Genomic DNA, 12375 nt, shown 5'->3' with positions numbered 1-12375 from the left:
AATTTAACATTTGAATCACCACTTAATACAACAATGATAGCTGTGCCAGTGTAATGGGGAAACTGCAAAATAAGAAATTAAGAAAAATGATGAATGGTAAAATGATATGCACATTTAACACGATTTAGTATAATTTAATTATAATAAGATTACTTAAAGATAAGATAATAAGATAACCCGATTTGGATCATTTTAAAAAGGCAAACAAGTCATAATAATTAAGAAGAAATTAAAAGAAAGAAGAACAAAGAGAGAGACACTTGATTCTGAGCAGCATCTGAGTTCTAAAGATCTATTGGAAGTAAGTCGAGCTGCAGGACTGAAAGGGTTAATCCCAGTTAGGAATTCATGCCACATCTGTCAGATTTTTAAGTGTGTGACGTTCCGAGGGGGGCGAAGGGGAGGTGGAGAGAAAAACGGGGCAGAGATCGATGAAAAGACAGAGGAAAGCGAAGGAGGGGGAAGCACAGAGAGATAATGACAGAAGGAGAACTAGGACTGTAGACACACACTGAACAGTTCGCGTAAAGAACCGTACCGAGCGCTCGGAGGAATCGGAAGGGAGTCCGGTTACATCCCGTTTGTTTTCCGCCTCCGTGCGCATCTTACCGAAAGTGAAGCTGAGCTGAGACACACCGTCGCCTTTTCGCATCCAGAATCATGGTGATCATAAAGAGACGTGTCTCCTCCTCAGGATAACGGGGTTTGGAATTATCGAATCGAGATCTCTGAAGATTGGAAAACAGATTTCAAATTCCAAGGATTGTTTGTTATTTTACTGCGCCGCTGTTGTGCTTCGGTCATCCGGTTGAACCTCGGCTGCGTTGAGGTAATAAGCTCTTCATTTAAAGCATAAAACATTCACAATGTTTAGGAAGCAATGCGAGGTTTTTTTTTGTTTACACTGAATTAGCTGGATAAATAGATATTCTGAATGATTTGCACTTGCGTAATTGTTCTGCTTGACATTAAAACTTCTCGGTAGATGTGTGTGTGTGATATGTGTTAAGCTTTCATGAGTAACTGATCAATAAGCAATCAAGTGATCATGGCCTACTGTTTCTTCTTCGCAGGCTTCCCCTGGTCAAGGACAATGTGCTTTTAACACTCATGATCACCATGAACTCATTTAATCATCCTTGAAAAGAGAAAATACCAAAATACAGAGGGTCTTAATTAGGCAGTGATTTTATCCCTTTCCTAGCAGGTTTGCAAACAGATCCACCTTCTTATCATCTGCTGATCAAAAAAAAGAGAAGGGTAGCTCAAGCCTTTCACACATTTACACCAAAATGAATGGGAATATGGGAGAGGTCTCAGTACACAGCCATGTGGAGCTTGCACACAGTCAGGACAGTCGGATGCTCCACGCGCGAGACATCTCGGCCGCCTTCCCACGTCCTGCTTTGGGAAGCCCTCCGATGGGCTTGGAACATGAGCACAGAAGCCCTGGATATGAGCACAGTATGTCAACATTGGGCTATGGCAGGGAGAGCCCTTCTAACACCTATACCACACTGACCCCCTTGCAGCCATTCGATGACAAGTTTCACCATCATCACCACCATCCGTGTTTGCCCGTCAGCAACGTGATTGGTAGCTTTACACTTATGCGAGAGGATAGGGGCCTTGGGGGAAACTTTTATAACCCCTACAGCAAAGACTTGGGCATGGCACAAACTTTATCTCCACCGCTGGGTAGCTCAGGCCTGGAGCCAACCATGCACGGCTATGGCTCTTTAGGGAGCCAGAATGGACACAGCAACCAGATGTTAGCAGCCAGCCATGAGGTCCATATGGGCAGCAACGGGGGTAACCTATTCTGCAGAACAGCAGACTTTGGAAGGGAAATGTCACCACCCGCTTTGGTGGGGGACCATGGGGTCAGCCACCATCTGAACAAGATGGACAGCCACCCACAACATATACCGACCTACCACCCCCATCTTTATGCCCAGAGCTACCAGCACCATCATTACAACCAACAGGCCTCAAAGCTGGGGGAGCTCGCTGTCTCTTCCTCCTCTTCTTCCCCCTCTTCTCATTCCGCTCTGTCTAGAGAGGGCATGTTGGCCAGCTCTCAGAGCAGCAGCGCAGGTGAGGAGATCAACACCAAAGATGTGGCGCAGAGGATCATTACAGAGCTGAAAAGGTACAGCATCCCACAGGCCATCTTTGCAGAAAGGGTGCTATGCCGCTCTCAGGGCACGCTGTCTGACCTGCTGCGCAACCCCAAGCCCTGGAGCAAGCTCAAGTCCGGCCGGGAGACCTTCAAAAGAATGTCTCGCTGGTTGCAAGAACCAGAATTTCAAAGGATGGCATCATTGCGACTGGAAGGTAAAATTCTGAAGCACTGTTTTTTTTTTCCTTCTCTAACCCAGAACATACCAACGGTTAGCAAAATAACACCAAGATTTAGTTCAAATGTGGGTTTATGCATACATCAAAAAACTGAGGAAGGGTCAGCTTTGTTGTTACGTTGTGTTTTAGCTTTGTTTCCTGTTTATGTGTTTTATCAGTTAGACTTTGATCACCACAAAGAACATCTCTACTAACCTGCTTACTATTGATGTTATTGTAGCCATAGAGCTGGTGTAACACACTACGCTACTGAAACAAACTGCTCAATGAAAATAATATATAATATAAAATATAATAATAAAATTTTACATTTATCACATACACACACACACACACACACACACACACACACACTAAATAAGAAAGCCATTTTGATGTAAATGCACCTAATTAGATTTGAACTAGATATCGGAAAACCTTTACAGACTGCCACTTAATATTTTTCAGATATTTACTAGTGTCCATCATAGTATTTCAGTGTTGTGACAAGACCAGGGCTGAATATCCAGTTGATGCACATGGCACACAAAGAGCTGCGAAGCAAAATTGTAACATGAGAATGGCTCTCAAAATGTCGGACAGCGTCCTACTGTAGCTAGCCAGCGAAGACTAACGCCGCCTTGCCAAAGTCTGTCTGAATCCCAAGCGATCAATCACCGAAGCTTGAAATGTGCTTCAGAATGAATTATTCTGCTTGCATTACCACCACAGATATTGATTGGTGAACACTGTGCTCTCAGTCATAGGAGTGTTCTAAGCGCAGAAAAACACAAAATCAATCAAGGCCCCTTTTGCCCGCACCGTACTGCGTCTTTCTGTTGTTTTTGTGCCACTTCCAAAAAACACAAATGTTTGGTAGTTTGGTGGCTGCAAATAAACGTATAGAATTTTTGGCTGGTGAGACATATATTTATATAAAGTGTATTTGTTTTTCCATTGATAACTAATGTCTCACAGTTTCTGGATGAGTATTTTAGATATTTGGGCATGTTCTGTGTTTAAACATTGCTGTATTTGTAGTCACTGTATAAATACAGTACATTTAATGTACACTTCATATTATAATTTGTGTCGAAAGAGTCTGATCAGTGGCCACATATACACAAAAAGACAGACACTCATTTACATACAGTCTTTTTAGCACTGGCAAAGGCGAGAGGTGGACACCTCTGTTCCTCCCTGTGTAACCTACTTTTCACAAGGCTTGGCTTTTCTTGCCAAGCCTTTTGTTTAATTATCAGCTGGTATTGATTTCCTTGGGAAAGCAGAGCACAGGCCTGCAGATCACAGCTCCTGTAAATAAGCAAGTGCAGCCTGAAATTAGAATACACACAGCCCAATGCCTCCGATACCTCCGATGCCTCCTTTTTACAGAGTTCACACAAAATAACGACCAGAAGAAAGATGATTCGACTAGATTTGAACACTCTGATCACAAAAATGATTCTAAAAATGTGTATATATCATAAAACATCAACTTAATATGATATTATGTGGTTCTTTAATGGTTGAACACAAAATATCATGCTTAAAGCTCTATTGTATAGGGCTGTATAAGCACAACATATGTTGAAAATTTACTACAATAAAAACAAAAAATACTACAGTAAAAAAAACAACATATGCATATAATTAAATAAAATACAATAAATAAAACAAATACATAAATAAAGTAAAATACTGTTAAGAATGGCATAAACAGTGTAATTCTTAGCTCGGCCTTACATACTATAATCTACCAAAAATAGGCACTGATAATATTAATACACATTACACTACATGTAAACCTACATTTTGGATTTACATTTTACATTTATGGCATTAAGCAGCCGCTTATATCCAAAAAATAAGGTTAAGGGCCTTGCTTGGGGGCCCAGCAGTGGCCACCTGATGATGGTGGAGCTTCAATCAAGAACCTTCTGATCACTAGTCCTTAACCACTGTGCTACCACTGCCCATACACACATAAAATATTCTTTATTACAGCCAAATACTAACAGCAATAACTAACAATACTAGCGCTTAAAGGGCCGAAAAATGTAAATATTAAGATATCAGTCGATAGACTTATAAATAGCTTACATGTCAATAATCAAAACTGCAAGTCCACACTGGACAGTTTTTACATTTACATTTACATTTTCAGCATTTCAGACGCCTTTATCCAAAGCGACTTACATTACAGTTACAGTATATAGTCTGAGCAATTGAGGGTTAAGGGCCTTGCTCAAGGGCCCAACAGCAGCAACCTGGCAGTGGTGGGGCTTGAACCAGCGACCCTCTGATCACTGGTCCAGTAGCGTAACCACTAGGCTACAGCTGGCCCCCAGTTAAATCTACAAATCAAATACAGTATAATCTATTTACACAGTATTTAAAATAAACATATACAGTTAAAAGTACTGAAAGTGCTCAAAAATACATACACGTTATTAATCCTAATCCTAATAAGTTTTTATAAGGGTACTTTTATAAAATGCAGGAAGGTTTGAACTGAATTTTGAACATTACACATACCCGTTCACTTATAAGGTTTCTGTGACATTTTTAAGGTCATTGGAGAAACACAAACACCCCAGTTGAAATGGTCATATGGTTTGCCAGTCCAGTATATAATCAAATGATTTGTAGATTTGTAAATATAGCTATATAAATAAAGATAAAAATTTTATATTTATTTGATATCTGGGATGCTGTGAGATATCTGTTTACAGGTTTTTTTTTAGGTTAGAAACTTTAACAAAGCTTATTAAACAAAACTGCTATAGAACAGGTCAAAGATTCTCCGGTATTAAAAGATAAAATATATGTAAAAAATAGATATTTGGTCATATTCTCAAAAAAGAACATTTAGCAATACAAATTTGGATTTTGGTATCTGTTAGCACTTAAAAATAACTACCGAGTTCATTATGTAACCAGAGCAAATATGAGCGATAAAACCGAATGCTAAAATACAGCTTTTTGTTTCGTTTGGGCTGTTTTGTGAGCGCAGAACTGACTGTGGGTGTATGCAGGATACACAGGGTTATGACAGGAGAGAAAAAAAAGAATACAGAAGGAGAGAATGGCTCAGTACCAAAGCTGGATGGAGATCATCGCTCTGAACCTCAGCTCACTGCTAGTGCAGGGATTGTACACAGCAGTGCTGGAGCCTGAAGCTCTTGCCTTAAAGTCTAAATGAATAAATGAGATAAAAAAAACAGCTTAAGTGGCTCTCTCAGTGTCTGCACCTTCAACATCAGCGAGTTTGAGAGCCATTTAGCCTCTCTGATGATGGGCAAAGCAGGCCGAGCACCAGCCTGTCTACAGTCCAGACTGGCACGGCTAAGATGCCCGCCTGATTGTTTTGCTTGCGGAGTCTTAAAAGAAACATTTGTATTTGTTTAGTGGAAGCTGTGGCATGGCACAGTGCCGAAGGGGTTAACCAGCTTCTGTAGGTCGAGGAGTCTGAGAAGCATAGATTTAATCAATAATTTCTATCAGCCCATGGCCCAAGAAATCAGCAGGGGGTGGGTCGACAAGGGGGAGGCTGTGATGGGGTAGTGAGGTAGTGTAGTGAAGGATTGGGGGGGGGGGGGGGGGGGGGGGGGTTGATGAAGAACAGGGGTGCTTTCGATCACGTTTCAGCAACATGAGACAAGAGGCATACATCATGATTAAGGTCTGCTCTCACGATCATAAGAACTCTATGGGGGGATGTTTATGCTTGTGAGAGAGGTGCGGTGCTCTGGATTTATAGCATGGTAATTCCCAGCCTTTTACACGTGATTACAACAAAAGGAAGCATTTAGTTAATGCTTGGCACTATATCGGCAAGTGTAGGTGGGGAGGATGGGAGGGAGATGCTTCCACGAGCTCTTATAAATCTGTGACATGTATACGTCAAACACACAGCGACTTGTGTATTAGTACTTGTTTTTTATAACCAAGTGGAATAGTACGCTGGAATGCATCTACTGGTGCTGACAGGATAGACTCTTTAAAGTACCATATTAAATTAAAAATACGTAATTTTAGTTTAGTGTTTTCAGTTCTAGTGATTTGGGGGGCCTGTAGCAAACTCTATATGGTCTCTCACCTCGCATTTAATTTAATCTTAGCACTTAAAACATTATAAACATTTAAAAACAAGAGCAGCTGAATTAATTACATTATAACATTAAAGACATTTCCATATTAATTAATGTCAACACAATTATACATACATATGATTATACATATAAACTAAAATGCTAAAATATCTCAAAACACTATGTAACACACGAATTTCAGGCAGTAAAACAATAAAAGTTGTTCCCCTTAGCTGCTTTACTCTGCTCGGAATTGTATTTATCCAATTGTGACCAAATACAATCCAAGAAATAAAAAATCAAGAGCCTTTAATTTCTTGGGGTCCACTGTAGCATCCTGGCAGTGGTGGGACTTGAGCAAGTAATTATCTATCTACTCCTTAAGTATCTACTCCTATACAAACCACTGCTCTGAAACACAGCCCGAACAGGTCACCAGTCATTCGTAAAATATCACATTTTCATTACATACTTATTTAATTACTCAGTCTCACATGGGGGCATTTACAGGTAGCCAGTTTACATCCAGGCATATTTTTAGGAGTGGCAGAAAACCCAGGCAATCATGATAACAAGAAGGAGGCAAAATTTGAACTCCAGCAACACCCACTGTGTAAATACCTTATCAAATATCAGAAAAGGACCATTTTTAATTTTAGGTCTGGCAAAGTGCAAAATATTTTGAATATATAATATATATAATAGATTAAAATATATATAATAGATTAATATATATAATAGATTAATATATATAATAGATTGACTTAAACAACAAAGTCTAAAAATAATAAGTATTTATTTATCTCTTTGAGTGAATTTAGTATATGTATGTATATTCAACAGGCATTCCAAAGATGTATACTTTCTAATAAATAAATGTGATAGGAAAGAGTTTTGCTTTAATAAAATGATGATTAAAAACAGTTCGGTGGTATTTACTGTACAGCTGTTATGAGGCCCCCTGGTGGCCATAAACAGATGTTTATTAGATAGAATCGGCTTTAAGTATTTTCTGTCTTATTGAAGTTATATTTGGTTATATTTGTTTTTTATTAACACTATATATATATGTATGTATATATATATATGTATGTATGTATATATATATATATATATATATATATATATACTGTATATATATATATATACTGTATATATACATAATTTATAGAACGTGAGATTAAATTGGTAGCTGTGGTGTAGTCATTGTTTAATGTCACACAATTTAAAATATTACGAAAATGTTAAAATATTCCATAAATATAACAAACATAGTACATTACAAAAACACTTTTGTACATTTGCATTTTTAATTACATTTTTATTGAAGAAATATCATATTAGACAGACTTAAAATATTAAATAATGTAAAATCTGCAATTAATTAATTGCAATTAATTTATCATATGTATAAATTATATTTTCTAACATTTACTTTGTAGAGTAAAATATATACATATAATTTGTCTGTAACAGTTTAAAATAAACTGCATAATGGAGCAGCAATTATTGCTGCTTACTACTTATTTGCTAAAATAGAGTTTGCCATTGTTTTTTACATCTTTGTTTATGGGTTCCACTCACCTCCCAAAACCATACCCGCAGTTGGATTGGCCACCTCACCCTTTAGTTACCTGTACTGATTGGGTGAGTGTGTATACAGTGATGGATTGGTGCCCTGTCCATGGTGTATTCACGCCCACTGTTTCCACAATAGCCTCTGAACCCACTATGATCCTGCACAGGTGAAGCAATTACCAAGGGCGTATCAATGAACTTCAACTATGGCAGTTATAGCCTAGTGGTTAAGGTACTGGACCAGTAATCAGAGGGTTGCTGGTTCAAGCCCCACCACTGCCAGGTTGCCACTGTTGGGCCCTTAAGCAAGGCCCATAACCCTCAATTGCTTAGATTATATACTGTCACAACTGTAAGTTGCTTTGGATAAAATCATCTGCTAAATGTTGAAAATGTAAACCAGTACATTCACTAAAGCAAAATATTTACATATTTATGTGTGTGAGAATAAACAAGTATATAAAAATACTGTAGTATTCTATTGCTTTAATATATTTATCGTTTACATTTTCCTTTACACTCTGACCTCTATTGTTTAAAAAAATAAATAAATACATTGAAATGTAAATGGGTACTTATTTCTTGCACAGCAGCATTTAAGCCCATATTGAAGCAAATCTTGCTTTACTGTGGAAAGCTTGACCCATATTACAGCAGCATGTCAATAGTTGGCTGGTTCTTTGACTATATCTGACTATTTAGACAATTGTTCTTACAGTATAAAGTGACAGATTGTGTTTTTTTTTATAAGGACACAGAAAAGTCATCATGATAGGCATTATTATTATTATTATTATTATTATACATGTGACAAAGTGAAATTACAGTTATACACTGCAGCTTTAGCAAGATTCTTCTGACTGATCGACGATCTTTCGCCCTTTCTCCCTTAGCTTGTAAACGTAAAGAGCTGGAGCAGTCAAAGCAGGAGAGGAACAAGGGACCAAAGAGAACTCGGCTGGTCTTCACAGACCTGCAGCGTCGTACCCTGATGGCCATCTTCAGAGAAAACCAGCGGCCTGCGAAGGAGCTGCAGGTGACCATCGCGCAGCAGCTGGGCCTCGAGCACTCCACCGTCAGCAACTTCTTCATGAATGCTCGCCGAAGAAACATCAACCGCTGGAGCGAGGAGGGCCGTCCATCCTCCACCGGCTCCTCCGGGTCCAGTACCTCCTCCCCTACCGTATCCTGCACCACAGCATAATGGCTGAACAGACCAGCTCTACGCAGCACAAGAATGATCTATTGTGTCCGACGCTGATGGAGAATTTTTCAATCAGAGGTGTTTTCACACAGGAATCAAAGTACAACTGAAACCAAAGATAAACCTCAGTAGAGGAGAGAGGCGTTCATGTAGATCTCAGTAGTTAAAGTGTAGTTCAGCTTTAATTCAGAATAGAGACCGACCCATGGGTTTGTTTTTTTGAACGAATGAAGGAAATCAAGAGATGAACTGTGTGTTTAATGACTGACAATTTTTCTAGTCACTTTTGTTTAATAGTGAAACCCAAAGTATCAGTATTACAGAAACTAAACAGCACTGATTTGTGCGACCGATGGACCCATTTTGCTCTTAAATTCCTGAGCAGTTTTATTTAAACCAAACCAAAGAGAATTGCTTTTGCTTTTTGACCAAAATCGTGTCTGTAAATGTCATCTTTACTGGATTTTTAGGTGAATCTTTTATTTTAGATAAACTGCCAACCTGCCGACTGTAAAAAAACAAGAAAAAAGATTAAAAAAAGCTCCAGCTCTCGCTTCTGTAAGGAGATAACCAGCGCCAGTGAGCAGAACTGAATTTCATCCTCCCAAACTAAACAATAAGGTTAAATCCTACGGGGTCAAAAGATCCTGGTGGAGAAGGAGGAGGGGTATTCCTTTTTCTATTTTTTTTTTTTAAAGAACCCTCAGAAGCGCTGATCGATTGATTGGTGAACCTCATGGGAGCTGCTGCAGAAAAACACAAAGGTACAAAGAGGAATCCTTGGCAGATGTACAGTGAGCGTTGGTTATTACTAGATCCGAATTCTGCTCGCTGGTTCTGATTTTAAAATGACCTGTAGAAGAAGCTCCTGTAGATCTAATGCAAGGTTTATTTTGGTGCTCATATTGCGAGATGGAGAAATGTATTCTTAGGTTGTGATTTTCTACAGATACCAAGCACATAGCCCTGGATTACAGGTTGCCTGTTGTTCGACCTTAAAGGCATGCTATTTCTCAAACCAAAAAAAGAAAAAAAAGACTGCAACTTGCATTGACTTAAGCTTATATTGACACACTGACGTACTATTGCTCTATTTATTATTTAAGTATTTATTTCCTGGTTATTTATTTGTTATATATTGTAAGTATTTATTTCATTACATGTTGTTTGTCTGTAAACTTGTCTCTGATGGGAGTCCCATCACGATACCAAAGATGAAAGTTTGTCCTCCCTGAATGTAGGCTTATATGTTCCCATGACCAGACTATTGTCCGAACAGGATAAAGCTCTGAACAAATCAAAAAAACTGCATATGATCATTCTGAATCTGTGATCCCTTTTCTTTAATCCTCGTACTATGTTTTACAAATTCACAAGCCCTTTGTCTACTGGGACGCACTATGCAGTGTTGCTTGGGGTTCAGAGGTGAGAGCGAGCACGGGTGCTGTTTTGACTGCATTCGCATGCGTCACGCGGTCTTTAACCTTCGCGTGGTGCAGCACGCACTTGAAAGAGGGACCATGAAAGAGGCCATCGACTTTTGCCGACATGAAAGAGGTCCTTTTTATAAGCGTCCTGTTGGAGGCAGGGGCTGAAGCTGGCCGTGCACTCAGCCAGACCCATGGGCTTAGAGCATTCAGAAGGGAGGGCAGATCAGAGAAGAGCTGCATCACCAAACCAAGAGGTTGGAGAGTCGGGAGGGAGTGGGTTGGACAGGGCAAATAAAAGTTTAATGAGTGACAATTGTAAGCGTGCTGTGAGCAGACTAAGGGCGGCAGCACGTGTTAACTCTTAGCATTTGTGCAGCCGTTCTCTTAGGGTGATGTTTCAGATAGTGAATAGATTAATAGTAGATATTTGCATTTTGCATCTCTGAGCCAAAAAATTGAAGTGAAAGAACAAAGTAAAAACTTAAGAGCCCTAGTGGTTTAATTTATTTATTATTTATTTCTACTCTCAGAAAAAAAATGTCTGGAGGCTGATATGCCAGACTAAAATAGAGGGTGCATCCTTTACTTTAATGCTTTCTTGAGGTCTAGTTCCTTTTCAGTGTTACAAGGAAAGGCAGTGGGGGAATTTATGTGAAATAAAACATGCTGGTTTATTCAATTGCCACACACCCACCCTCCCAAAACTGTTTGCCATGACTCAACTTTGTTAATGCCATATGGCAAAACATCCAAATCACTGATAATCAACCTAACTGGTTTCCATTTCTCAGAGATGGAAAATGTCAAGCACCACTACACTTAGTGCATCCTTAAAACCTGCTTCTTGGCACATGTAGAGAACAGGAAAGTCTTTATAGATGGCAGACAGATCAATTCCAGGTTAAAGGAATCAAGATGGCATTAATGTATTGGTCTGCACCCACAAATGAGGGCATGGCGCTGGACTGCACTGTGTGAGGGATGTTCTAGCATGTACATGGTGTACACATACTTAGTCGCTCAGCTGTTTGCCCTTACATAAGCGTGTATACTACTGTAGGATTATAAAAGCAAGACCATTGACTTTAGACAGCAGTTTACTTTTCTATTTTTCATTACAAGCTAACTGCTGACAAAATGCTATTTCCACCCTCCAAGCAACAAGTTGACTTTCACTACTATGAAAAGTTCATCTACCTCAACCGTGCGGTGTAGCCGATGTGTAACTGTACCAAAGATCCCATGCATTCAGGGAGAGTGTGTCATTTTTTAACCAAATGTGCTGGAATCAATCTAAGAAAAACAAAGCTCCTACAGAAAAAGTACGAAATTGTGCGTAAACAGGGAAATAAAAATAGATCAAACGGGACAATCGAAGCAGGAGAGGATGGTCTTGCTGTATTTATGATTGTTTTCTTCCCAGAGTGTAATCAATTTCAGCATACAAAAGCCAAACTTAAATTCATGATACAATTACATCCACTTAGTCTTTTGTAATTTATACAAATAGAATATACTTTTGAGAAAGAAAAGCATTGATAGAAATTAAGCTGGTTAAAAAAAAAAAAAAAAAGAAAAAAAAAAAAAGAAAGTTCTGTTCTGTATTGTAATCCCTTAGTCACGATTACCAAAAAGCTTTATACTCATTACCATTCATAGTGTTTGTGTCTGTTATGTTGGACCGTCTGTCAGTAAATCACTGTGCCATTCTCTCAATGTAAATCGATGA

The 12375-nt window shown here is 38.9% G+C and overlaps 1 protein-coding gene across 1 annotated transcript; it reads left to right on the top strand.

The window, feature by feature from the left end:
• The first annotated feature begins 1292 nt into the window (after positions 1-1292).
• Positions 1293-9216, top strand: onecutl (one cut domain, family member, like). Its single transcript, XM_062992476.1, has 2 exons — positions 1293-2337; positions 8906-9216. Exons 1-2 carry the CDS (start codon positions 1293-1295, stop codon positions 9214-9216), a joined length of 1356 nt encoding a protein of 451 aa, XP_062848546.1.
• Positions 9217-12375: the final 3159 nt, after the last annotated feature.

This window comes from Trichomycterus rosablanca, chromosome 3 (genome assembly GCF_030014385.1).
Source record: "Trichomycterus rosablanca isolate fTriRos1 chromosome 3, fTriRos1.hap1, whole genome shotgun sequence".
NCBI classification, from domain to species: Eukaryota; Metazoa; Chordata; class Actinopteri; order Siluriformes; family Trichomycteridae; genus Trichomycterus; species Trichomycterus rosablanca.
Note: the sequence above shows the minus strand (reverse complement) of the source record. Positions and strands in the feature narration are given on the sequence as shown.